The sequence below is a fragment of the Diorhabda sublineata genome, chromosome 6, assembly GCF_026230105.1.
Source record: "Diorhabda sublineata isolate icDioSubl1.1 chromosome 6, icDioSubl1.1, whole genome shotgun sequence".
NCBI classification, from domain to species: domain Eukaryota; kingdom Metazoa; phylum Arthropoda; class Insecta; order Coleoptera; family Chrysomelidae; genus Diorhabda; species Diorhabda sublineata.
The window spans coordinates 8,688,451-8,713,653 of record NC_079479.1 but is presented as its reverse complement, the minus strand read 5'-3'; the positions used below and the strand labels follow the sequence as shown (position 1 = coordinate 8,713,653).

At 31.7% G+C, this 25,203-nt stretch overlaps 4 protein-coding genes across 5 annotated transcripts; 2 read left to right on the top strand and 2 right to left on the bottom strand.

Moving 5' to 3' along the window:
* Nucleotides 1–1,550: 1,550 nt before the first annotated feature.
* On the top strand, nt 1,551–4,066 carry LOC130445706 (lipid droplet-associated hydrolase). 2 transcript variants are annotated; one of them, XM_056781526.1, is made up of 4 exons: nt 1,551–1,950; nt 2,009–2,392; nt 2,465–3,067; nt 3,709–4,066. In XM_056781526.1, the coding sequence occupies exons 2-4, from the start codon at nt 2,086–2,088 to the stop codon at nt 3,726–3,728; spliced, it is 930 nt and encodes a 309-aa protein (XP_056637504.1). In that variant the 5' UTR covers nt 1,551–1,950; nt 2,009–2,085; the 3' UTR covers nt 3,729–4,066. The 2 variants fall into 2 exon arrangements, with proteins under 2 accessions (XP_056637504.1, XP_056637503.1); XM_056781525.1 differs by having other exon boundaries at nt 1,590–1,950; nt 2,009–2,388; nt 2,461–3,067.
* A 1,604-nt stretch (nt 4,067–5,670) lies between these two features.
* LOC130445705 (60S ribosomal protein L38) lies at nt 5,671–8,305 on the top strand. The gene is made up of 4 exons (XM_056781524.1): nt 5,671–5,804; nt 5,885–5,945; nt 5,998–6,120; nt 8,238–8,305. Exons 1-4 carry the CDS (start codon nt 5,802–5,804, stop codon nt 8,261–8,263), a joined length of 213 nt encoding a protein of 70 aa, XP_056637502.1. The 5' UTR covers nt 5,671–5,801; the 3' UTR covers nt 8,264–8,305.
* Nucleotides 8,306–11,473: 3,168 nt separating this feature from the next.
* On the bottom strand, nt 11,474–16,793 carry LOC130445197 (UPF0764 protein C16orf89 homolog). Its single transcript, XM_056780740.1, has 5 exons — nt 16,586–16,793; nt 14,828–14,953; nt 13,467–13,737; nt 12,335–12,495; nt 11,474–11,712 (listed from the first exon to the last, which is right to left on the bottom strand). The coding sequence occupies exons 1-5, from the start codon at nt 16,761–16,763 to the stop codon at nt 11,474–11,476; spliced, it is 975 nt and encodes a 324-aa protein (XP_056636718.1). The 5' UTR covers nt 16,764–16,793.
* An 8,062-nt stretch (nt 16,794–24,855) lies between these two features.
* Nucleotides 24,856–25,203, bottom strand: LOC130445195 (uncharacterized). Its single transcript, XM_056780737.1, has one exon. The coding sequence runs from the start codon at nt 25,201–25,203 to the stop codon at nt 24,856–24,858; it is 348 nt and encodes a 115-aa protein (XP_056636715.1).

Here is a 25,203-nt window from a genome sequence, read left to right as displayed (position 1 = left end):
TCCTTTACACTTTGCAATTGCCACAATTTCCCTGCCATCTGGACTATAGAATATTGAGTCGTTTTCGTTTGTCTTCTGTACATGTCCCTTATCTAGCATCTGACTTACTGAGAAAAGATTAAAGTTGAGATTATTTGGTAGATAGATCACATCCTCAAGTACCATTGCATACCACCTCTGACCATCCAAAGTCTGGTTGAGTTTCCAATCACAATTGGAATTAAAATGGTTTGTACAGCTCGACAAGCTGTTTGTTTTCATCATTACGGGATTCGCATTCTCTTGCCTGTGTGTCCTGTCTTTTTAGAGATATTGCATGAGTATTTCTTCTTGCAGTAGGCAATGTATTTCGCACACGCTTTGCCTTCCTTTGCACTTCTTGATCACGTGACCTGTCTTCCCACATTTGTAAGATGCGAGCGATGACTTGTCCTATTTGCTTGTATAACGACTTTCCTTGTTTCTCGCGTTTTGCCATGAAAGCGTTGCTGGTGCTGCCCTCTGCATTTGTCGTCTTTTCGATATTAAATAAATGATTTTTTATTAAAGTAACATTGATTAAAAAAACGCAAAATAACATATTGTATCATATATAATTTATGTCAATACTTCTCTGTAAACCATATTAGCAAAACAGACTCTAATAGGGAATTATATTCTTTTAAAATGAAAAGGGTAGTCTGAAGGTATAAGGGGTATGCGTGGTATAAAGACTGATTCTGGCACATCCGGTTGTAATTGTAGCCTCGAGTGAGAGATATTTTTACGAAACAAAATTATTATTTCTGAAAACGGTCTCCTTCGCATTATGAAAAAATCATATATTTATGCAGAATTGAGTGTGTAATACGCTGGAAACTAAAGGAATTGCTAAAGGTATGGTTCCGTAATAAAAATTTTTGTTCAACTCTTTGAAGTCGAATTTGGGAAATCGCAGAAATTGGTTTTTAGGTACTTGTACGTCGAATGTTTTAGTGCAAAAACGAAGTCGATATCTCAATTAGTGGCCTAGAAAAACGAAAAAATCGAATTTGCAAACATACCCCGTTTTACCCCTTTAAAATCGAAAATTCGCAACATCCTGTCTTAGCGCTCCTCTACACACCGATACAAACATACCCTCAAAATTTCATGTCTCTATCTTTAATAGCCTTGACTGGGCGTTGATGAGTGAATAAATCAGTCAGTCAGGACATCCTCTTTTATAGACATAGATAATATATAAAAAACAATATTATTAAATTGATTGATTCAATAATTTTGCTAATCATATTTTAAATAGTCTTGTATTTTACGAAACAGGCAGGAAATTATATTCATTATAAATCACACGCGGCCTTATGAATGTGAACTTCAACTGGTAAATTCAATAACCATATAAATAAAACATATAGATATGTCTTTCCATCAAATATAACTTTTGGAATCAAAATAAAATTTTATTACAAGTATACAGCAAACATTATACTTCACATTTCGATTCCAACGTGACGTCACATGAATATGTGTATTGTACTATTTAATCAATAAAATTTTTCTCCGATCAAATCAGTCAAGGAAATTATAAAATATTTCTAGCAAAGGAACACATACACAAAGAGAACAAAAAGTAAAGATACATTCTTTGGAATTGATATTCACAAATAGTGATAGGATAACTTGAAATATACAAAAATTATCGTTTAAAATTATCCAATATATTTAAAAAAAAAGGTTACTTATATATTATACGAAAATCAATCCCAGCTAAGTGGATTTGGGTAAATATCTTGGGACAAGGAGCTATTTTAGAAAAAAGAAGAATAATTGTCACAGGTACATACCATCATAGACAAACTATGTCTATGCATTGTACATTATGGGCGAAGGTTGAAAATATTTAATTAATTATTCTTATGAAGATATGATACATACCGTTACAGCAAGTAGCATTTGGACCCAATAGAACAGGTACGCTTTCACGTCATATTTAATTTAATTATTAAAAAAACCCGTTAATGTGTTTTAGCCTATGGTTTATAAATGGAAAGTTGAGTTAAATTTCAAACACTCAAATCCAGTTCGATCAAAAAATTTTAAAACAAAATGCTTCAGACCATAAATGAAACTTACATAGAACTTAATTCAGTACCAACAAAAATATCAACAATAGGTAAAACCATTGGAGATGCTTTTGAAGTGGGTGAAAATCTAGTTATAATAATACCAGGCAATCCAGGGATTAATAGTTTCTATGATAAATTTGCAAAAAGAATTCATGAAAAATTGAAATGTTCTGTTTGGTGTGTAGGACATGCTGGGCATAATTTATCACAGCCTTTGAAAACTGTACCAAATTACAAGGATAATACTGATCTTTATGGATTAAAAGGTCAAGTTCAAAATAAAGTAAGTACTTGATATAAATTGATTCCTCCATCTCTCATTTATTTAATATATCAAAGTTTTTTCTTTTTTAAGGTAGATTTCTTTGCAAAATATATTCCAGATAATGCCAAGATTCATCTTATAGGACATTCCATTGGTTCTTACATGGTACTAGAACTTCTAGAAAATCCTTCTTTATCAAAACGAATAAATCATTCATATTTACTTTTTCCAACCATAGAAAACATGGCTAATAGTAAGAATGGTAAAATATTAACAAATTATGTTAAATATGTGGTATGGTTGGCAATTCTTTTATCGGGACTATTTATGATATTCCCAAGATTTATTCAAACTGCCTTGATACATGCATATATGAAGATAGTAGGTATACCAAATTATAACTGTGAGAACATAAGACAACTGATTAAACCAAGTGTTTTGAAAAGAGTATTTCACTTGGCTTATGAAGAAATGGATCAAGTATTGGAAAGAAATAATCTTAGCATTAAGAACAATGAGACAAAAATTAATTTCCTTTATGGTAAATTTGATGGTTGGACACCGATGAGTTATTATAATAATATTAAAACTGATTTTCCAAATATTAATGCTGAAGTTACTACAATTAATCATGCTTTTGTTCTAAAAAGTAGTTATGAAGTAGCTGATATTGTTAGTGAAAAGATAACTAATCTAGGTAAGTAAAATCAATGCTGTCTTTATGCATAAGCTTAGGAGGTCCAGGCTCTGGAATAATAGTGAAAAAAATAATCTATGGGATTCATATCTTTATAAAATATATGAGGATTACTATGGAATAAAAGTGATTGTAGTGAAAACAACTTGACTTATTTGACTCCAGTAATGGTAATCTCATTCAAAATCTTTGAATTTTTATCAGAACATTTTACTTTTTCTTTGGTACAACGGTATGTTTCAGTTGGATCTGCATAATAAAAAATACTTGAGATAAATGTTTGTAGAAACAATTGTCTAACAATACAATTAAGGCAAGCATCATTTCTCATATACGTATTCTTACTCCTGCCCTTGTTATAAAATACTAACAAATATTTTCACGAAAATTAACAGCTTTTATTAAAATAATTACCTGTTTCATACACTTCTATACAGCTCTGTTAAAGCTCATCATGTTTCAGCATTTTATCACTTACTTATGTAATACAATGCAAACTTTCTATTTTCAACTTTTTTATTTCTGTTGATAGCTTTTTCGGAGCACCACTTTGATATTTTCTTTTTGACGTAAACATGTTTTAAATTATTAAAAAAACTTTGGAGCTACAGTTATTACTGAAGTTACTGGTTTTGTTACAGAAAAGTGTAACCTGGCATAAGAAGTTTCTGCAAGCTGCACAAATCCAGATGGAGCCCTACTATAGTGCATGTGTTGTGGATACCTAATTGAGTGGTGGTAAATTCAAAAAAGTAGCAGATAAATTCAGAACTAAAATATTTTTTTGATACAGAAACACCTAACCAAGGTGATGTAAAAAATAAAAACCGCCAATTATGTCTGTGTCCATAGGTGGTGGTACGCAAGGATTTTTAAATATATTTGTCTCCAATTCATTTCCTATGTTTTAATTATATTTTCTATTTTGTCTACGTTGTAGTTACATATGTGCTAATTAAAAAAAATTAATTGAGAACACAATTAATTACATTGTTTATTTCTTAAATATAAAAAATAAGTTGATAAAATTTAATGGGAAATACATAGATTAATGTATAACGTTCTTATGGAGTATCTTATAGCGTACACTCGGGTTGCCCGTCTTCAAAGTGGAGTGCCAAAATTTCTAACAGTCGAGGGTTAGGCAACCATTTTTTTCTAAAACTAGAAAGTTCAAACTTTCATTTGATACCAAAATCATGCTTTAACTAATAAGCTAAGCCACTATACCAAAATTTAGAAAATCAAAAAATGGTTGCCTAGTCAAGTGACTGACTGGGAACTATAATTCATATATCATTGTTTTCGTCTATTTGAGTACTACCTTTTCCAATAATATATGTCCTTTAATCGATCAGGTACCTTTTTCAGCGGCCGGCTCTAGGACAACTACGACTGAGTTTATATAGTGCTATATTTCATTCATATTTAATTAACTGTGATGATGATGATTTCTTTAGCAAGTATATATGTATGTAAGAAACATATAAAAGTACTATATAGCTATATACATATCCATTTTTTATTCCATGTGCTTTTAAATAATATTTAAACAATTTCCGAAAAAATTTGGATCTTTATTCGCTAAATTTCCAATCGAAATAAAGGTGCAAAACGTAAAGAATCAGATTAATCTGAAACAATTGGGGGCAGAGATTGATTAGGGCAGTAGTAATTTGAACAATATCATCTAATACAATTTTATCCTCACACCTTTGGGTACAAAATAAAGTAATGGAATTCTTTTATAGTAGTACTATAGTTTACTATCGAGCAAAAAGCAAGCATATTTGCCATTTGACAATGTTTTTCACAAAAATATCTAAAAAAGGGTATTTTACTATACAAAGAAGTCTAGTGGTAATCCTCGTCTTAACCAAGCATAAAGAAATTAATTCCATGTCGATGTCATGTTTTAAGTTATTAAAACTAATGTTAGTTAAGATAGGTAATGTAAGAAATTCACATTTGACACCACGTGGCTGCATTTAACCAATAGTAAGACTAATTCTTATTTGTTGTCTGACTTGTTGCTTGAACCTAGCATAAGTGAAATGTTTAATGAATAATTAAGCCAAAACTCTTTTAGATTATATGTTCAGTAAACATATATATGACATAGTTACAGCTGTTTTACACATGTATTTGTAATAGAATTATGCCGGGTTTAACCAGCAATTCCATGTACTCTGCAGCAAAATTTCGCACTTCTTTAAGAAGCGCAGTGAAAGTGATAATAATGAAGTTTAAAAACCAACAAATAACTTCACAAGTCAAATAAGTTTGCATACAGAAATTTGCCGCAAAAGCATTTATCCACCCCACGGCGGCCATTTTGAAATGGGCATCAAGTTATGTACTTATTCTGGCCCAGTTCATCTGAAAATACAGGAGTACTTATTGAGACGCGCGGTGTAAACTAAGCCTAAGAAATGTAAGTTCTGATATCAATCCAATCTTTTCTTGAAAAATAGCATATTTTTCCTACAAAAATAAACATCACTATCATAAATATGTATGTTACAATTTTCGCTGGATTAGAGCCGCTATTAAGATATCATCATATAAAACTGCCTAGGATTGTTACATGATTTCAGTTAGTGTACCTGTCACTTGTCGTTTGTCCTTTAGTGCATGAACCATTTATATTGTTGGTGATATTTTTGATCACCACCAAAAAATCTTGAAACATCGTATTTCTATATAATTCTAAATATCTACTTACTTCACGAGAATGGTAAGTATAATTCAAACTTCACTGTTCGATAAAAATTTATTTGTGCAAAAGTTATTTTACTAATATTTTTTCTATTTTAGCCACGAGAATTGACAGAAATTAAAGAATTTCTTCTGACTGCAAGAAGGAAAGATGCTAAGTGTAAGTGTTCTTAAATTTAATTGATCATTTTTAAAGTATATAATTGTTTTAGCTGTTAAAATAAAGAAAAATTCAGAAAATACCAAATTCAAAGTGCGCTGTTCCAGGTTTCTGTATACCCTAGTAATTACAGATAAGGAAAAAGCTGAAAAATTGAAACAGTCACTTCCTCCAGGTTGGTTATTTTATACTACAAAGCAAAATATAAGTTATCCAATTATAATATATTAGTTTTCTTCAAAGTATTAGAATTAAGTAAGAAACCAGTTTGTCTTGTATACAAAAAACACCCAATGTTTGTTTCTTTGTTAGCTATGTTTCTGTTTTTAATTTGAAAAGTTTTGGTATCAAAACTGATAAGTAGGTGATGTAGATATTATATAGAGGCATGGCTTTGTTTATTTGTTTCTCTATTGAGGGAGTATTTTATTAGTTTTAATTAAAACACATTGTAGACTTTTTAGAAAGGAATTTTCAAAGACTCCTGAAATTTTCAATGCCCGATATTTGTTCATTATAGCTCTATACTTTAGTAATAATTTTGAAAGAGTACCGTTCATGGGCTTAATTGTGAAACCACTTTTTTCCAAATTTTACAGGAGACATGAAAAACCATTTTTCAATTTCAATACTACATACACTAATTTGCTGAACTTTTTTCAAGTAATTTAACACTTTTAACAACTATTCAACCTTTTTTATTGTGGGTAGCAATCACTTTTATTAGTGATTTTAGGAAAAAAAGTTCTGCATGGTCCAAAAGTTAAAATGCAACCATCAGATATTAATTTTTTAAAGCAGTATATGAGGTTTGTTAAAAAATTTAAATTTATTATGAAAATTCAGGTTTTATGATTATTTACTAATCATTCTGTCTAAATTATTCTGGCGGGATAAAATTTAATGTAATATAGGATGTCTTTACATGAAGTATGTGACAGAGAATGTCAGAGTGAGTTGTTGTTTATAACAGTACAATGAAAATGGCAAATTTACTAAATCATAAGGAAAAAATAGAACTTGTGTTGATTGTTGGAGACAATTACAAAACACATAGAGAGGCCGCAAATATTTTTAATAATAGACATCAGCATAGAAACATTAGGCATTCAACAGTTTTAAAGAAATTTAAGGTGAGTGGAAGTATAGAAAATAAATTTAAGAATAAACACCGAAAACTGGTTGTGAATAAAGACACTGAATTTGAAGGGATGCTTTCAGTCATAGAAGACTCAAAAATGTCATTAAGAAAAAGGGCCTCTGCAATCCAAACTATTTCAGTAAGTAATACAGTGGCAAATATTTTGAAAGGTAATAAATATACATACATACAAACCGCAATTTGTACACACGTTACTACCAAGGGATTACAATATTCGTTTGAATTCTGCGCTCTGATCCAAGGAAAGTTGGAGGAAGATCCGTTTTTTACGAGAACTATAATATTTTACGATGAGGTAACATTTTCTTCAAGCAGAACTGTCTCGTCATAAAATTGTCGCTAGTGACAGTAATCCAAATTAGAATATCAAGTAAGTGATTTTTTGCTCGACCTTTAGTTGCAGGAATGTATGACAATTCGGTTCCAACAAGACGGTGCTTCCATCCATAGTACATTAAACATTAGAGTACTCCTTTAAAATATGTTTAATGGAAAGGTGATCACAGGTGTAGATATTTTTTGTCCTAGGTCTGCTTGTGTGATTTGACTCCCCTTGACTTTTTTTATGGGGTTAATTAAAACAGCAGGCTCATAAGCGAAGACCATTTGATGATATAGATCATTTGGAGAGGATTATTTCTGAAGAATGCCAAAAAATTACACCAAAAATTATAAGGAGACATACAAAAGTTTGACAAAAGAACAATTAAATATTTTTGTTCAAAAACAGTAATAAATAAAAAGGTTATCATATTTTTAATAGGTAAGAGAAATAAATTGTATCTAGCCAGAATGATTAGTAAATAATAACAAAACTGAATTTTCATAATAAATGACTGTAATTGCATATTTGAATATAACTTTTAATTCAAAACAACTTTACAACATTTTTCTGAATTGTAAAAAATAAAGATACTTTACTCTGGCACAAAATTCAAATTTTGTTGACAAACCATGTATACTGCTTTGATAAATTGATATCTGATGTTTGAATTTTAACTTTTGGACCATGCAGAGCTTTTGATCAAGAATAACTTTTTTTATATCGTTCCAACTTAAGTAGACTCACTATTTCAATTATCACTATATTCTTGCTTTAGTCGTTGATCTAATATATTTCTTATTTACAGGTCTGCAAGTAAAAGAGGTCAAGTGATTAAGTATGTTTAACTAGAAATACAAAGAATTTTTATTAAAACTTGTTTTATTATTAATAATTACCCCAAAAACATAAGTTTCTATGTTGCAATTTGTAGACCTAATAACATGTTCTCCTTTAGAATGTTATTTGACATTGACAACCCTAATATATAATTACTTAACTCATGAACATTACACAATATTATTATATAGATACTATTTTTATAATTTGGAAATGTTTGTAATCTGGAGTAGGTTATTATTCATAAATCGTCGGCTAAGAGTGTAAACCTGCTAGCTCCACTTTTGGTCCTAAATGACATTTTTATACGAAAAGAAAGAGAGAAAAACAAAACACATGAACGTGTAAAATCAGCTAAATTCACTTTAATTGTTAAATAGGCAAAAAAGTGTGATTGGGAAAACAGCCAAATCCATATAATTCAAATTGCGTGGCTAACTCCATGATTGACGCCGTATTATTTCTTCGGCGATATAACTTATCCATGCTAAAAAAATATTTTTTCCATGCAATGAACCTACTGATTCAAGATTTTAAAGTTGAAATCTATTATACAATATAATTACAAGATAAAGGAATAATAGTTTGTAGAACAATGTTTCTTCATACTCTTAACATTGGGAGATGGATGGTCTTAAATTGGAAGATCAATGTTTTCAGTCCACGCAAAGTCCAGAATGGACATCATAAAAAGGTATTTATGACTTAAAAAAATTGTGTGAACAACAAAACGTAAAGCCTCTTTCTCTCACTATTTTCAATGGGGAATTTGATAACAAAAACTTGGGATTATTCACCCCTGAAAAAAGATCAATGTTAGATGTGTGCTTTATATAAAGTTGGAAAATTACCTGAGGTAGATTACATAGAGCATCAAACTAAAAAAGAAGAAGCGAGGGCATAAAAGGATAAAGAAAAAGAAAACACAAAGCTCCAAATACATAATCTGACATTTTTCAATTTAAAAAATAAAAATGTGTCGATATCTTTTTTCTTTCAATCTATTGCGTAGCTCTGGTTTACTTTTTTAACGTTAAACTTTACACTGACACTTCTAATAAGTTATTGTTCGTTGCTATGGTAACGCAATATTTTGTTTATGCATAGAACTGGTCTAGGGTAACTAGATATCAATACATCACGTATTTTTAAAAGTACAGTGGAAACTATTAACCGGACTAACTGTTGTCGAATGTATGAAGAAAAGCGGGTTTTGGAAATAACATAAGTTTAATAATAATATTTATTTATAAATAATATTGATAAAAAATTATGATAATTCATTAATAAATTTAATTTGGTTAGGAGTTTTTCTCTTCATTGTTGCTGTTCAGCAATATGTTGTTTAGACGAGGCCATCTGAAAGTTGTTCGTTCTGTTTTCATTTACACACTGAAAGTTGCGTTTTGAGTGTTCATTGTAGTGAAAGTGACAGTTCCGTACTGCAATATAGTTTCGGGACGCTCTGGGGTAGACAACTTTAATTTTCTTAAATGTGACCTAGCCACTTCAATGTTGACAGTTGACAGTTTGAAATTATTTGTTTCATCCTAGGGTTGGCAACCGCAAATTTAAAAAAACCAGGACAATTCAGTTTAAAAGCAGGACGCATTAATAGAGTTGCAATAGTTAAATAAATATCTAGTGAAAACAGGTGAAATAAAATTCAAGTAATTAAAATAATAAATTTTTTTAATAAAAATATACGAATAAAATTATGCGAGTTGAAAAATAGTTATTAAAATATAAAATAAACACTTTAGTTTGTAACAAAACAGTTTGAAACTTAGATAAGATATAGACTATAACTATTAAATATTAGATACTATAACAAACATATAGTTACAACTAAATAGTAATCTGAGTGGATAGCTAGCTCTGTATGTCTAATGCAAGATTTGAGAAGAGGCTTGCGAATTTTAAAAATTCAAAACCCGGGAAGTCCCTTAAAAACTATTCAGAACGTCCCAGGACACTACAAAAACTAGAACATGTCCTGGGAAAACAGGACGGTTGGCAACTCTATTTGTTTTGTCTTAATGAATAACAATGAATGATGATGAATTAGAAATCACTGTAAATATCATTAAGTACATTATATTGTTCAATAAATAAAATATTCCTATCTTCTTCTTTTAATGCTTATCCATTAATGGATGTTCGCGACCACATTTTTCATGGCTTCTCTATCTCTAGCGGTATGGATCAATGTCTGAATATCTTATATACCCGTTCATTGCCTCACGCTCCGTATCCATGACATCCTCTTCCGTCCCAATCCTCTCTTACCTTCAATCTTGCCCTCGACTATCAGCTGAAGGAATTGATATTTATGGCCTCGCATTATATGGCCAAGATATGCAATCTTTCGTTTCTTCACGGTCTTTATTGATACGCCTGAGAACATCCTCATTCCTCACTTTGGCAGTCCATGGTATCTTCAGGATTCTACGATATACCCACATTTCGAATGCTTCTAATTTGTTGATGTTTTTCACCTTAAGGGTCCAACCCAATATTCCTATAATTCTCTATTATTTATTTTCTTCCCTCAGTGTAATTGCAAAAGTTAAATTATAACATTTGAATCTATATAGTAGCACCAACGCCATTTTTGACGAGAGATAGACACAGTTGCAGCCGAACTAGTGGACGTTGCGCACGTTCAATTTTCATTTATTGTGTTAATTTTATGAAAAAAATGTTTAGAAGGGTTTCCATATTCGGTTGGAGAAATACGAACACTAGTAGAGTGGGAAAAGTATTTCAATCCTATGAAGTAGAGTTGATATGTTTATTTTATTTGGATTTAGTTGGGAGTGAAGATTTTGGTTTCCTTGAAGTTGTTCTTTACGAAAACGAAAATTTACACAGTGACTTTATTACTCTACAATAACATTGAATAAAAAACAAACAATTTTATTTATGAAAGGTGTATATATAGTTTAAATGTCGACTGCGCGTCAGCGGATTCCGGTTGTCAGCTCATCAAATTCATCGACTTAACTTGGGACAAGTTAGGCTAATTTTCATATTAATTCATATTCAAATTAATTTTTCACATTTGTGTTCAGCGTGAAATATTTAATCAGCCAAAAAGTTTGAAAAAATAGCGTTTAACAGCTGTTAGGTGATGCTTGTCAAGAGGACAACATTGAAACTTTATTTGTATTCCTTAATATAGTTATATATTTCTGAATACATTTACACAAATATTTCTTTAATGATGAAATTGTAATACAGAGTTAATACTGCAAGTCCTATACCAGTGGTATGATCTGCGCAATTGTCTTCGAATATTGTTGTTGATCTTTTAATTTTTGACTTTAACTTGTCTGTTAAAATGGGTGGAAAACATCCGGAAGATCTTTGGGATTTTAGAATATAGAATAACCATTTCGACGAGAAATACTCCGTGAAACCCTCGTACCCGCAGAGAATTGCTGAAAAAGATTTATAGCATCTTATAATAAAGAAGAAAAGGCTAATATGTAGTCACAAACATTTCCACCATTACAGAAAATTTCTGCCCCATTAGATACAGCGTTATATCTTTTCTTAGTAATCATTGTTTAAATTATTTTTAATAGATAGTTTGTCATGACTTCAATGAACATCGCGACTTTTTTTTGTTTCCGAAGATAAAATCTGCTTTGAAAGGGACCCGATTTGAGTAGATGGAAGCGGTAAAACAAAAAACAGCAGAGCTCCTAAAGACACTCATCAAAAAAGACTTCCAGCACTGCTGTGATCAATGGAAAAAACGTATGGAAAGGTGTGCAACAGGGGAGTGGAGTTTACTGAAAGGGGAGCATTCGAAAGTAGAATAATTTTTATAATAAAACCCTTTTTCGTAACCAGTCTCGTTATTTAATAGCGAGTTTCCAAAAAGATGTCGTCGTTGATATTAAATAGCTATAATTTGTGTTTGACTGTAGGATACGGATCCAGCCCCTTAGTAAAACGAGTTTATGAGTAATTCTAACCTCAAAATGCACAAACACAATAATAATTTCATTGAAGACGAATAATTATTGTTCATTAATAATGTTAGACTGTACTTACTTTCCTCCAAAAAAAGATCGAACATATCATCCAGTACATCAAAATAATCCCCCGAAAGGACCTCTGAATAGATTTGGGAACAAAGTTCTTTTGTTTTGTTGTAGTAAGCTTCTTTATTAATATTACATTTTCTTGCCCTTGCTAGCTGCAGCAGTAGTAATCTAAAAAATAATTGTTTGTGATTAAAGAAAATATCATGGACAACCTGGTAATGATTTCTAAACGTAGTCAAAATCGTAGATTAATGACCTCCATTCCGTATACACTGTTTACATCACCACTATACCAACAGTCAAAATTACATGAAGCGCGTTTCGATAACCAAGTTATCGTCTTCAGAGACTGAAGGTAAACTAAAATCTAATAACTTGACTTACCTGTTTTATACCAAATTTTCCCACCAATAAATCTTCTCCCGCGAAAATTAATTCCAGTGGGAAAAAAACTCCTTTTACATTATAATTATTTATGTCATGATCGTGACAGCGTGATCGGCAATACCTAATTTTAGAGCCCATCCATATTTCAAATGAGCTATGTGCTCTTTAAACCGGACAATAATGGATCTCTTAGTCTGCCCAATATACTTTACTTTTATTTTAAACCCACTCTGCTAAATATTCCTTTCCTCTCGTATAAAGAGGATTGAAAGGCATTAGAGTGAATTTTTCTTGTTTTTCACTTTGAGTTTGGAAAAAAATGGCTGCAAGCTTAACAAGGTCAGTACAGAAATCTTAAACAGCTTCACCGTTTTGACGCTAGGCAGTTTATTGATTTCAGAATCAGCTTTGATTCATTGCTAATGTTTTGCAACGCCATTAGTATCAGTGTACTGTCGAAGTTGATGTGTACACTAATGGTAATTATTTTGTGCAACAAGTTAGGTCGCGGTGAGTATGACCACTAGTTTGGTCTGCGTAACAGAACTGTACTTTCCTAACCAAAGGATGTATCCTTTCCTCCTATTTATGAGCGCAATTAGTTTAGAAAATATTTGTTTATATTATGTTTCATTAAGATTGTTTCAGTTTTTGACTACTTATAAGTTCTAATTGTCAAGGATTAAAAACTATATCGTCAAAAAAATTTCCATAATTCGACAATCACATTCATACATATATTTTTTACTTACTTATGTGTTAATAAATATCCTGATGAGGTATTATCATCTTGATAGTAAATTTTCCAGCATTTTTTATCAACGAAACACTTTTTCGGCGAACTGTTCCAAGTAATATTGGCAATATCTTTAAAACAATAATCCATGTTAGATAAATATATGTTGTCGTTTTGGTATGTACGGATTTTGTTCAATACATCAAAAATTTTAACATTGGCCATCTCACCGTATTTGTATTGAATTTCTTTTCTCCATAGTTTCCAGTCTAGGATTGCTTCCTTAACTTGAAATTTAAATATATAGTATAGTTCAAAAAATATAATTTGTAAAAATTAGTATTTGATATAAAATATATTCTTAATATTTATTTAGATACCTACGAGGTTTGGTATTAAAAAACTAGACTGCACGGCTAGAGGGCGCCCTAGACGGGTGTGGTAAAAAACGAGTAGTGCGTTGGGTATTTAGTAACGAACGTATTTTTTGACAAAATGTTTGACTAAAAACAGGAACAACGTCTCAATATCAAGTTTCTCGTTAAAATAAAAAAAACTCCGACTGAGTGCTATAAATTGTTGCAAGAGGCCTATGGGGACAATTATCTATCTCGTGCACGTGTCTTTCAGTGGTATAAGTCCTTTAATGAGGGACGAGAGAGCACAGAAGGTGTCCAGCTCCTAGGTCCAAAATCAACCAAATTGGGCATGCAGATCATCGAATGAGTATTTCCGAGGCTGTAAACGCAAATAAAGGAACGGTTAGAAAAATTTTACGCAAGGAGTTACACATGACAAAAGTCTGTGCGAAGTTGGTGCAAAAAATTTGTCTTCTGACCAAAAGCTTTGCGTCAACGGGTCTGCCCAGATTTCCTTGAAAGGTTGAAAAAAAATCTGCTTTGAAAGGGACCTGATTTGAGTCGATGGAAGCGGTAAAGCAAAAAACGGCAAAGCTCCTAAAGGTACTAACCAAATAAGACTTCCAGCACTGCTTAGATTAATGGAAGAAACGTATGGAAAGGTGCGTGGCGATAGAAGGAGAGCATTCGAATGCACGTAACCATTCACACATCAGTACTAAGTAGATTAACAATATAATCACCGTTGGGAAAGTGTTATCACCGAATATAAATTTCTCAGGCTGGACCACCGAATATAAATGAGACGTTAATATTCGGTAGTATTGTCAACCTATAAAAAGGCAACTCAACTTGATATGGTTCTCAGGCTGGACTCATCTTTCAAATTACTTTTATGAACTGAAATCCCGGTTTTATATATTTGCGTCCATGCAAACATCCTCGAAAGAATCGAATCATTATGAGTGTTATTAATTTTTGTTAAAAGTAGACTAAATCGATTTTGATCATTACGTACCCCATTTTCTTTCGGGTCTCAGATACGGAACAGATTTGTTTAGAAGCTCCATTGACTTTTTGATGATACTCGTAGTACTATTATCCATTACGTGAGTCCCATTTTTATATGTGTCCATGGCAATTGCTAAAAAGGTATTGAATACATTTTTCATAAAATTTTAAAATCATTACGTGCAAAAAACAACTTTCAAAATGATAATAAAACATAAATATGAATTTATGAATATGAATTCCAATCTGTCCAATTGAAAGTAATGATAGTTTATATGGATACGAAAGTCATTAAACTTTTATATATTCTGTTTCTTTGAAATCTACAAGATATGGATAGATTCAGTTTATGTGAATCAGTTTAGAACTTCATAGAAAACGAGTTAGGCCAGCGAACATCTGTCAAATTATAATTTGCTGTCAGTTTTGTGAGAGGTTATCCGATTGGTGAGTGACCGCTTGGCGTTTTATCCTTTATATTAGTCAAAATGGATTTGACTGTATGCTGTCTTAACAGACGCTTCTTCAATCACTTGGAGGATACTTGGATATTTCGAAACTCAAATTTCGAAAATGTGTTTTGCCGTTCTTAAAAGGAGGAAAAACTACTTTCCTGGCTAATGCCTGGACGTATATTGAATTACAACTACTCTGAAAAGCGTGATGTCAATCCAACTTTTTGTCTATTAGTTACAAACTCTTCTTATAATTACGAGCCATTGAGGGGATAAAAGACCGATGGACCTCACGCTCACATTTTTATAACCCCCCCCTCCTGATGTGACGTCACACATTTTTTAAATTTATGTATGTATTTAAAAATAATCGAGAGAAAACAGCTATTTTCATTTTATTTTTATTAAATAATATTCTAATAAAATCAACATAAAGTCCAACATTTCATAAAATTTTTTAAATTTTCAATTCACATCCAAACTTTGCGTTTTAGTATTTTAAATTTTAACATGTGACGTCACAAAACTATTGACCCCCCCATGCCTCTTGTCACACGATGTCACACTTCGGTGATACCCACCCTCCCCATTAACCTGTGACGTACTTTATGGATGGTCCCTTATCAAAATATAATGAAAAGATGAGATGAGATAAAGTAGAAGTTTTTGATACTTTGATATATAAAATTTTTAAAATACATAATTCGAATATTTTAGAAATTGTTCCAGTGATCAAGCTCTGGAAAGTGAAATTGGCACGGTACATATCGAATTATGTTTTTTTTTTTTTCATTTGCTCATCCCGAATTAAAGCGGTATACAAAAAGAATTTTATCAATGAAAAATGTGCAGCGCCAAATAACGATGAAGTATTAAATGAACCAGGACGATCTGATATTTTAGTTATATATGATTTAACAAATAAATTATATTGAAAACAAGTTAATCAATCTAGAGAAATACTTATAATAAAAACATAATAAGACTGAAATCTTATTATTGTTTTATTTTCTATTCTTTAGTTTGATTTACGCGTCATTTGTGGATTATTTTAATGTATGTATGTATGTATGTATGTAATGTATGTTTATTTCTCAAACATCGACTTTAATAATGTTTATTATAGATTGGTAAGATAATTACTGTGAAAATTACGTAAATCTTCATAAGTTTTATCAATCAATTCTTATTTATATAAATTCTTACGTTGTCAAAAATTACTAAAAAAATATAAAATATTATAGCCTAAATATGAACAGTTCTTCAGATGAAAACTTCGATAACAAAATTTGTATTAGAATATAATGTACCTGTACAGAGAACTACTCCAAATAAACAGTCTTCATTCACTCGTTTGTGCTGTATATCAATATAATCCAAAGTTTTTTCAATACTCTGCCTTACTTTCAAAATAACCCTATTGTCCAGAATATGTCCTTCGATTTGCAATAAGAGACACATCAGGATACAACTCGGTATTCGAGACATTACTGGATATTCCCTACAGGTGATCTTCAGTCTTATTTATATATATCACTCTATCCATTTATATCACTTCACAGTATCACTGGCGGATCATTATTGAAAAAGTTACGTTCCTGTAAAAAATATATTTAATTTTCCAACATGGTGTCCTTTTGACTGTCCAATCTGTACTCCAATAAGTTCTCTTCATTTATGTGGAATCGCTTTCCACCAATGCTTTTTTTTAGTTTAGAAAAAGATGCGGTACTGTTGGCGGAGAACGAGGATGATCTGCAAAGGCTACTGTACCAATTTAACAAAACAGCAAAAAAGTTCAATATGATAATATCAGCGGCAAAGACAAAATCAATGGTTACTTCCAAGACACCGATCAGATGTAAGCTTGTGGTGGATAACAAAATAATACACCAGGAAATGAAATTTAAATATCTGGGAATCGAAACATCTGGACACGGGGACGTGGAGACGGAAGTAAGAAACCAAGCTACGAGAGCCTCAAGAGCAGCAGCATATCTAAATGACACAATCTGGCGAAATAAATACATTCGAACTGAAGCAAAAGTCCGCATATATAAGACCGCAATCAGATCTATATTATCCTATGCAGCAGAGACCCGACCTGAGACCTCTAAAACGAAACGGATATTGGAGACTACAGAAATGAAAATAGTTCGAAGAATAGCGGGAAGAACACTAATGGATAGAGAAAGGAGTGAAAACATAAGACGAACATGCGGGATAGATAACATCAATGACTGGGTACTGGATAGAAAGATAAAATGGAATGAGCACATTGACCGCATGACGGAAGAACGAATTGTGAAAATATCAAGGGACAAATCACCAGCAGGACAAAGAAGCCTTGGAAGACCTAGGAAAAGATGGAGTGACAACCTCCCAGGTGACTGAGCAGAGGCAATGACGTGAAGAAAAACAGGCAATGATGCCTATACACAGCAGGAAGAAGAAGAAGAAAAAGAAAGCCAGATTATATGAATATATCAGAAGAGGCAATCGATCATAACTGTTATTTTTTTTAAACAATACCAGATGAAATGGCAGACGCATTGTTTTATTAAATCAAAATTATTATTTTCAACAAATGCAGTCATTTTTCTCAACATCAAAAGGTACCAGTCCAGTTATCGTTTGACCTTTTTCTAAATATTCAATACTGATTACACCTTTGGAATCCCAGCACTGTTTTCTTTTCAATACTGGTTCTCATAGCTTTTCGTTACTGTTATCAAGCCAAGCTTTTTAATCAATGTGAGAATTATAGATGTACCTTTAGTCATGTAGTTAATAGGTCCACCCTCCTCACGATATTGTTTTATTTCTCATAAAAGAATTCTCCTCAATTCTCTAATGGTATGTCGCTCCATTACTGTAGACTGCGGTTAGTTTTTATTTTGCGCAATCGTAATCTTAACCTTTTGGTGTGAGCGTTTAAGAGTATGCATTGTTTTTTTTGCACAATAATTTTTTAACATTTTATATTCATAGTGTGGATTTAAAAATTTTTTTGCTTAACAAGCAATTTAACTACCAAATTAAAAATACTTTGACACTGATTTGAAGCACGATGTTCACTCTACAGTATTCTGTTTACGAATAGTATCTTCTAACAACGTGCATTAAAAATTCAGAATTTATTTTAATCTAGAATTATCCTTGCAATAGTGTATTTGGGCTTTTATATTTTTTGCATCTGAACCATTATAATAAGACAAGGCTTTTTAAAAATTATCGAATAACTTATAGTGGCTCCAACAGTGACACTAGAAACATAACATTTTTTGTCATATCCTGATAAAGCAAATAAGTTTCAAACTCTATGGCCATCAATAGTTTCTTTACAGTTCAATTTCAATTGCAGGAGACAGTTGTCCGAAGAACAATCAATATTTCATAAATACGCACGGTACTCATAGCAAATTAAAAAATGAAAAATAATGTTTACTACTCGTAAAAAATTCTGTGAACATCTAACAAACCGTCAGTCCACGTGGACTTATCATCTCCATTGTTTACCAATGAAAACATCGAATCTATTGGCCGAAGCCGTATGTACACGTATGTATGTCTTCGAAATATTCCTACCAGAAAGTCTGCGATAAGCATTGGCGTGGCTTGGTGATTTTAATTTAATTTATAAATTTCTTTAAATAAATAGAAATATCGCGTTCTTTAGAACATCGAATGAAGACAATGAAATAGCTCAGTGTAGTGAGAATAAAGATAGGTATGAATTTAATAATAAAGATTTAGATGTACAAACACAGCAAGTTATTTTAAATATATTCGAATGTTTGAAACAGGAAAATATTCACCAATCTGATAATGCGATCATAATAAGAATTGCTGAATTAACTAAAATAAATTTTCCATTTATCGCGTAGTCACGAAAATGGTTGCTGTGGATCATTTACAGAAAAATATGTAAAAAAAACTGAAATCAGTTGATAAAGTTACTCAAAATTTTATACGTAGGATAATTTATAGTTTCTATGAGGAGAACAGGGTTGTGGCATTAAAAGTAATACAGCAAAAGGTAGCAGATTATCCAGAATACAATTATGCCAGTTTAGAAACATTGCGTCAAGTTTTGTCAGCATGTGGTTTTTAACACAAAAAACTAAATAAACGGATGGCAATAACAGAATCGTTAAGGATCGTTCGATGGCGTCAAGATTATTTGCGTCAGATAAAAGTTCTAATAGACACATAATTCATCTGGATGAAACATGGTTTGACAGTCATGATATAGTAAATTTCGGTTGAGTTGACAATAGTAAAAATTGCTGTTAAAGTGGAAACGCATTATAATAGTACACGCTGAAGCGAAGACGGTTTCGTGCCTAATTCTTTATTAATATCTGCTAAACAAATTGAAAACTGTGCAGCTAATTATCATGAAAATATGACAGCAGAATTATTTGAATAGTGGTTAAATGAAAAGTTTTTCCTAGCATTCCACCACAATCAGTAATCGTTATGACATCATATCACTCGCGGCAACTCCTTAAGATATTTCTATTCCTGTCAGCAATCGTAAAAAAAGGCCCAACAAACAAAGAATTGCTTACTATTGACAAGCTGTGCAAAGCACAGTGTCATACTCTTCTCAGACTACCTCGTAAAGAAATTCTAGTAGCAGATCACCAAGAGCTTTGGAAAAACTGTGTTGAACATGTTATTATTATATATTATTAGTTATTTTAGTATTGATAAAAATAAGAAATTTATGAAATGAGGTATCTACGCCTATGGTAGATCAATCAAAATCGTCGGCAAGGGTTTTTATATAATTTTTTATAATCTGCAATTGATATTGGAAAAACTATACAATTTTGCAGTTACATGGATTTAATGATTGAAACATTTTGTCTCTCTACGCAATGGAGTATATTTAATTATGTATTTAAGTATCTTGGTCCCATTTTCTACTCTACGGTGAATAGAAAGGAAAGTAAATACCCCTGTTTTATATAAAACTTCTCATATACATATTAACTAACAGGAAGAGCTAAAAAAATAATCTGTTTATCATTTCTCACAGAGTCTAATAATCCAGTCAAAATAGACAAAAATAAGTCATAACTTAGCCAAAATGCGCATAGAGCTGAAAGTTGACAGAGACGATGAATACATCATAATAAATGAAATGTCAAAAGTTCTCTTCGATCCTACTTCTGCAAAAAATTTTATTCAAGGTCAAAAATACAAAATTGAGGTTTTTACCATTTTTCGCGAAAACAGTGAGTATTATCGTGAAAGTTGGTCAGACAAAAGTTGTAGATCATACAATTTTCTACAAAAATGGTCAAGTCACTTTTTCTCTTACGACTCACCATTCGTGAGATATCGCGGTTTTAATCATTTTCGACTATTATGTATGAAAGTCACACATCGAATCACTCACTTTTCTGTATATAAAATGAAATTATGTGAAATTAGACCAAGGTCGATAATTTTTGAAGCAAAAAAAATAATAGTTAGATGAAACCCATTAGGAAATATAATGAAAATGAGAGGAAAAATGATTTAACGGGATCTGAGGTCGGTATCGGGAAGGGGGTGAGTTTTTAAAGGTAAAAATCGGTTTATCTCTATTTCCGGCAAAACTGTCCTATGGAAAAAAAGTTAAGCACTAAAGTTGTAGGTAATAAAAAGATCTACAGCTTAAGTATTCACACTTTTTACACATAACCTTAACATTTTTGTAAAAAATTGTGATAACGAAGTTTTGGTTTTCCATTTTTCTTTTACAAAAAAGAAACATGAAATTCATTGAAAACATACTTTTTTATATCCCAAACATATTGTAATTTATTTGATTTAAAATATTTATTTTTTTCTTTTAATTTTGACTTAACCCGTTGAAATCTCCACTTTCTGCTTCTGATTACTCTCACCATGGTAAATTTTCTCATAAAAGACAAGAAAAAAATTTTTTTGTAAAATTTCTAATAATTTGTCAAAATTACACACTCTAATTATACGAAAAATGTGCGAACATAAGTAATTAGTTTCTAAAATTTTAATAAATATCTGAAAAGTTTACATAATAATTGACAAAATGTTCGGATGCAATTTTTCTCATTTTTTATCCTTTTCTGAGAAATTTTAGCATAGTGATAGAACTATTTTTTCACACCATCAGAAAGTAGAGATTTCATCGAACAAAAAAAACCCTTCGACTTTTTGAATAAAAACTAATATTTTGACAGTATAATTTTCGATTGAAAATTAGGGTGCTTTTTAGTCAAAATAACGTGAAAAAATGAATATTACAAATAAAATGAATTATAGTGTGTTTGGGACATAAAAAGATAAGTTTTCACCAAATTTCATGACAAAAAAAAGAAAAATGGGAAACCAAAACTTCATTATGTATTACAATTTTTCACGTAAATTTTGAGGTTATGGGAAAAAAGTGTAGATACAAAAGTTGTAGATGTTTATATTATCTATAACTTTACTATCCAACGTTTTTCCATAGGACTTGTTAATTTGCCGGAAATTAAGATAAACACCCACTTAATCTGGCCGGCCTCAGATCTCCCGGAAATTATTTTTCCTTCCATTTTCATGATATTCCCCTCCTTTTCCAATAAAAATCATCTTATTATTGTTTTTTTTACGTTTTATCATTTTTAAAGACTTCTACTGATCTAAATAATTCATGGGTCTCATCCTCATGATCGAATTCAATCATTTATCTTCTAAGAAGGCTTAACTGATCATAGAAACCAGTTGAATCAACAAATTTCTGGTTTGGATATGTCTCAGTATTTATTCATTTTTCTCACGTTTCAGGTCCACTACCAGTACAAATTAAAAGTGCTCCGAACATGGCGTCCGCTCCAGAACGTGTTGAGTTTGCAGTGATGTGCAACGAACGATTCCACCAGGAACTATTTTTTTTTTTTTGAAAAAGTCGTCTACGCATTTTTCAATCACATGTTACTTTAATTGTTCATTCAAAGTTCATGTATAACATACAACCAAAAATTTACACGAAATATGAAATGGAGTATTCACCTTTCGTAAACGAGTAGATATATACAGGATGTCCCACGACGAGTTAAAGCTATCTTTATATAGCAAATACTTATAGTAAAATCATGAAATTTTCTACAATTGGAATATTGGATACGTTCTTTTCAAAGATAGCCGACTTCCGGTTCTCACGATTCAAGTTTAGTTGATCAACAAAAGTTGATTAAAACGTGAATTGAATTTTGTTTACATATTTCAACGAAAACTGAATCACTGGTTCAATGTAAAAATGGCGTCGAAAGCAGTTGTGCGAGAATGTGTTATTTGTATTACTGCTCTTTTAAAAGAACAATTGAAAAGGGTTGTTAATTTGAACAAAAGTCGCAAGAAACGTCGATTTTGGGTGAGGCAGTGGAATCTAAGAAGAAATAGATTGATAGCATCAGAAACGCTGTTGAAGGACCTAGCATTAGAGGATAAATAAAGGTACAAAAATCATTTAGGGATGTCTGAAAAAAATTTGAGGAGCTGCTGTCAAAAGTGCAGGATGTCATAAAAAAAACTAGATACAGAGATGCGACTCCATACATCGAGTACCAAAAAATACCATTTCAAATATTTTAAGAGAAGTGTGTAAGAATACAAACTTGGTTCAAAAGTAGTCTACTGTTAGAGGTGCAGTAAGTATATCAGATGACTTCTGACAATCATCTGCGCATTGTTGTCCATCGCTGGATGAAGACGAATTTGGTGACCATGGCGACGGCGATGAATGATACTCAGAAGGTGAAAACGCTGGTGATGGAGTTGGGCGAAACACTAATAAAAGCTGCAATCGTTTTTGTCGTACTGTAGTTTGCATTTTTTCCTGGCAGATGATAGCATCGTAAAAAGGAATCTGTCATAGGTGGACAGCTATATGTTTGGCAAATATGTCAAATTCATCATCAACATTACTTGTATTTTTTGCACTACTTTATCAAGTTTGTGAATTACTGCGCTTATAATTGAAATATTTTCATTTTCTGCTAATTTCCATTTGGGATTCTGAGGAGCACGAATTACATTTGTTGTCTTTGTATTAAGTGAATTAGTAGATTTTGTGTTTTCTTCATTTTTGTCGATTCTTTCTGGGTATTACCAGCAGCAAACACATTTTCTGTTTCTGTTCCTCCTGGAATTACAATGAACTCGCTTTCAGATTCATCATGTTGTGAATTCTAAAAGAGATATAGAACTTTATTAAAATATTTCATATTAATATAGTGAATTAAATGTGAAAATGATGTTTCTTATAGATACTAAAAAATGAAAAGCAATTGAAAACAATTCAACGGGAATTTTTCTAACTGTTATGGCGCATTAGATTGAAAACATATTACAATACGAAATGCGCCTGGTGGTGGATCCGAGTATTTCAATCACAAGGGTACATACAGTATAATTTTATTTGCGTGCGTTGACCGTAAATATTGCTTTAGCTATTTCTACGTAGGCACCAATGAACGAGCAAGCGATGCTGCAGTTTTCGCAATAAAATATTCGAAGATGTAAGAAATATGTTAAATTTACGTTTAAGTTTACTTTAAAGAAGCACTCATTTATCAAGAAAACAGAAACATTTTTAACTATCGGTTATCAAAAGCTCATTTCATTATTGAAAATACTTTTGAAATTATGGTTTTTAGATTCCGAGTGTTTGAACGACCTATAGCGGTTGGAATTAACAAAGTGGAAAAAATTGTTAAATAAACTTTAGCATTACATTCTTCTTATTCTTCTTCCTTGTGGAATGGTAGGTTTAAAATCTCTTCTTCAGCTTCAGCCTCCTGGATCCAGATTGTCACACCATACCTTTCTCGGTCGACTAATACTTTTTCTATCTGACTTATCCCTTTCGATACCTACAAGTCTTTCGCTTATCATTCTGCTAATGTGACTATTCCATTCTTGTTTTCTTTTTAGTACCCAGTCAGTTACATTTTCTACCTTGCACGTATTTCTTATGTTTTCACTTCTTTCTCTGTCAAAAAGTTATTTCATTTCTGTTGTCTCTAGTAGTCTTTTTGTCTTAGTTGTATCGGGTCTAATTGTTGTTTTATATATTCTGCTTTTTGTTTCTTTTGTAAGATGCTTATTTTTCCAAATAGTGCTGTTGAGGCATCCTGCTACTTTATTTGTTTTGACGACCTGTTGTCGCATCTTATTCTCGACATCTCCATAGCTCGTTATGTCTATTCCTAAATCTCTAAATTTTAGTACCTGTTGTATTACATGACCATCAATTTCTATTTTGCAGGCATCATCCTCGTAGACGTTGTCATGCATTTTGTTTTCTCAACTGAAATTATCATATTGTACTGTTTACCTACTGTGTTGAAGATGTGTACTAGTCTCTGCGGGTCGTCCTCGTATTCAGCGAACAGTACGGCATCATCCTCGTAGCAAAGTATTTTAAGTTGTTTGTTACCCAACTGGTACCCTTTGCCCTGTCGTACTTTGTTTATAACTTCGACCATTATTATATTGATTAAAAGGGGACTTAATGAGTCACATTGTCTGATGCCGCTATTTACAGGTACAGCATTTGTCAACTTGTTATGTTATTAATTCTAGCTTGGACTTGGTTATGGGAATAGATGTTCTCGATGGTCTGAACTATATTTATTGGAATGTCTCTATTATATAGCAGGTGTATAACATCTTTAAGTTGAATGCGGTCAAACGCTTTCTGAAGGTCTATGAAACACAGATATGCTGGTTTGTTATATTCTATGGATTTCTCAACTACTTGTCTCAATATGAATACAGCGTCCACGCATGATCTTCCGGATCTAAAGCTTTGTTGTTCTTTCGACAAAGATGTAATTGCGTTAATTTTGTTTGTTATTACTTTTGTGACTAGTTTCAAAGTTGTGTCTAATAAGTTTATGCCCAT

What these genes read in the sequence shown, in the direction of transcription:
- LOC130445706 (XM_056781526.1), top strand. Translation starts at nt 2,086, where the DNA reads ATGCTTCAGACCATAAATGAAACTTACATAGAACTTAATTCAGTACCA. An exon ending in TCAAGTTCAAAATAAAGTAA is followed by an intron (nt 2,393 to 2,464) that starts GTACTTGATATA and finishes TTTTTAAGGTAG; the next exon opens with ATTTCTTTGCAAAATATATT. An exon ending in TGAAAAGATAACTAATCTAG is followed by an intron (nt 3,068 to 3,708) that starts GTAAGTAAAATC and finishes GTTTTGTTACAG; the next exon opens with AAAAGTGTAACCTGGCATAA.
- LOC130445705 (XM_056781524.1), top strand. An exon ending in AAGAAGGAAAGATGCTAAGT is followed by an intron (nt 5,946 to 5,997) that starts GTAAGTGTTCTT and finishes TAATTGTTTTAG; the next exon opens with CTGTTAAAATAAAGAAAAAT. An exon ending in GAAACAGTCACTTCCTCCAG is followed by an intron (nt 6,121 to 8,237) that starts GTTGGTTATTTT and finishes TCTTATTTACAG; the next exon opens with GTCTGCAAGTAAAAGAGGTC.
- LOC130445197 (XM_056780740.1), bottom strand. Translation starts at nt 16,763, where the DNA reads ATGTCTCGAATACCGAGTTGTATCCTGATGTGTCTCTTATTGCAAATC. An exon ending in GAGACCCGAAAGAAAATGGG is followed by an intron (nt 13,738 to 14,827) that starts GTACGTAATGAT and finishes TTAAATTTCAAG; the next exon opens with TTAAGGAAGCAATCCTAGAC. An exon ending in CGATCTTTTTTTGGAGGAAA is followed by an intron (nt 11,713 to 12,334) that starts GTAAGTACAGTC and finishes AATCTTTTTCAG; the next exon opens with CAATTCTCTGCGGGTACGAG.
- LOC130445195 (XM_056780737.1), bottom strand. Translation starts at nt 25,203, where the DNA reads ATGGGCATAAACTTATTAGACACAACTTTGAAACTAGTCACAAAAGTA.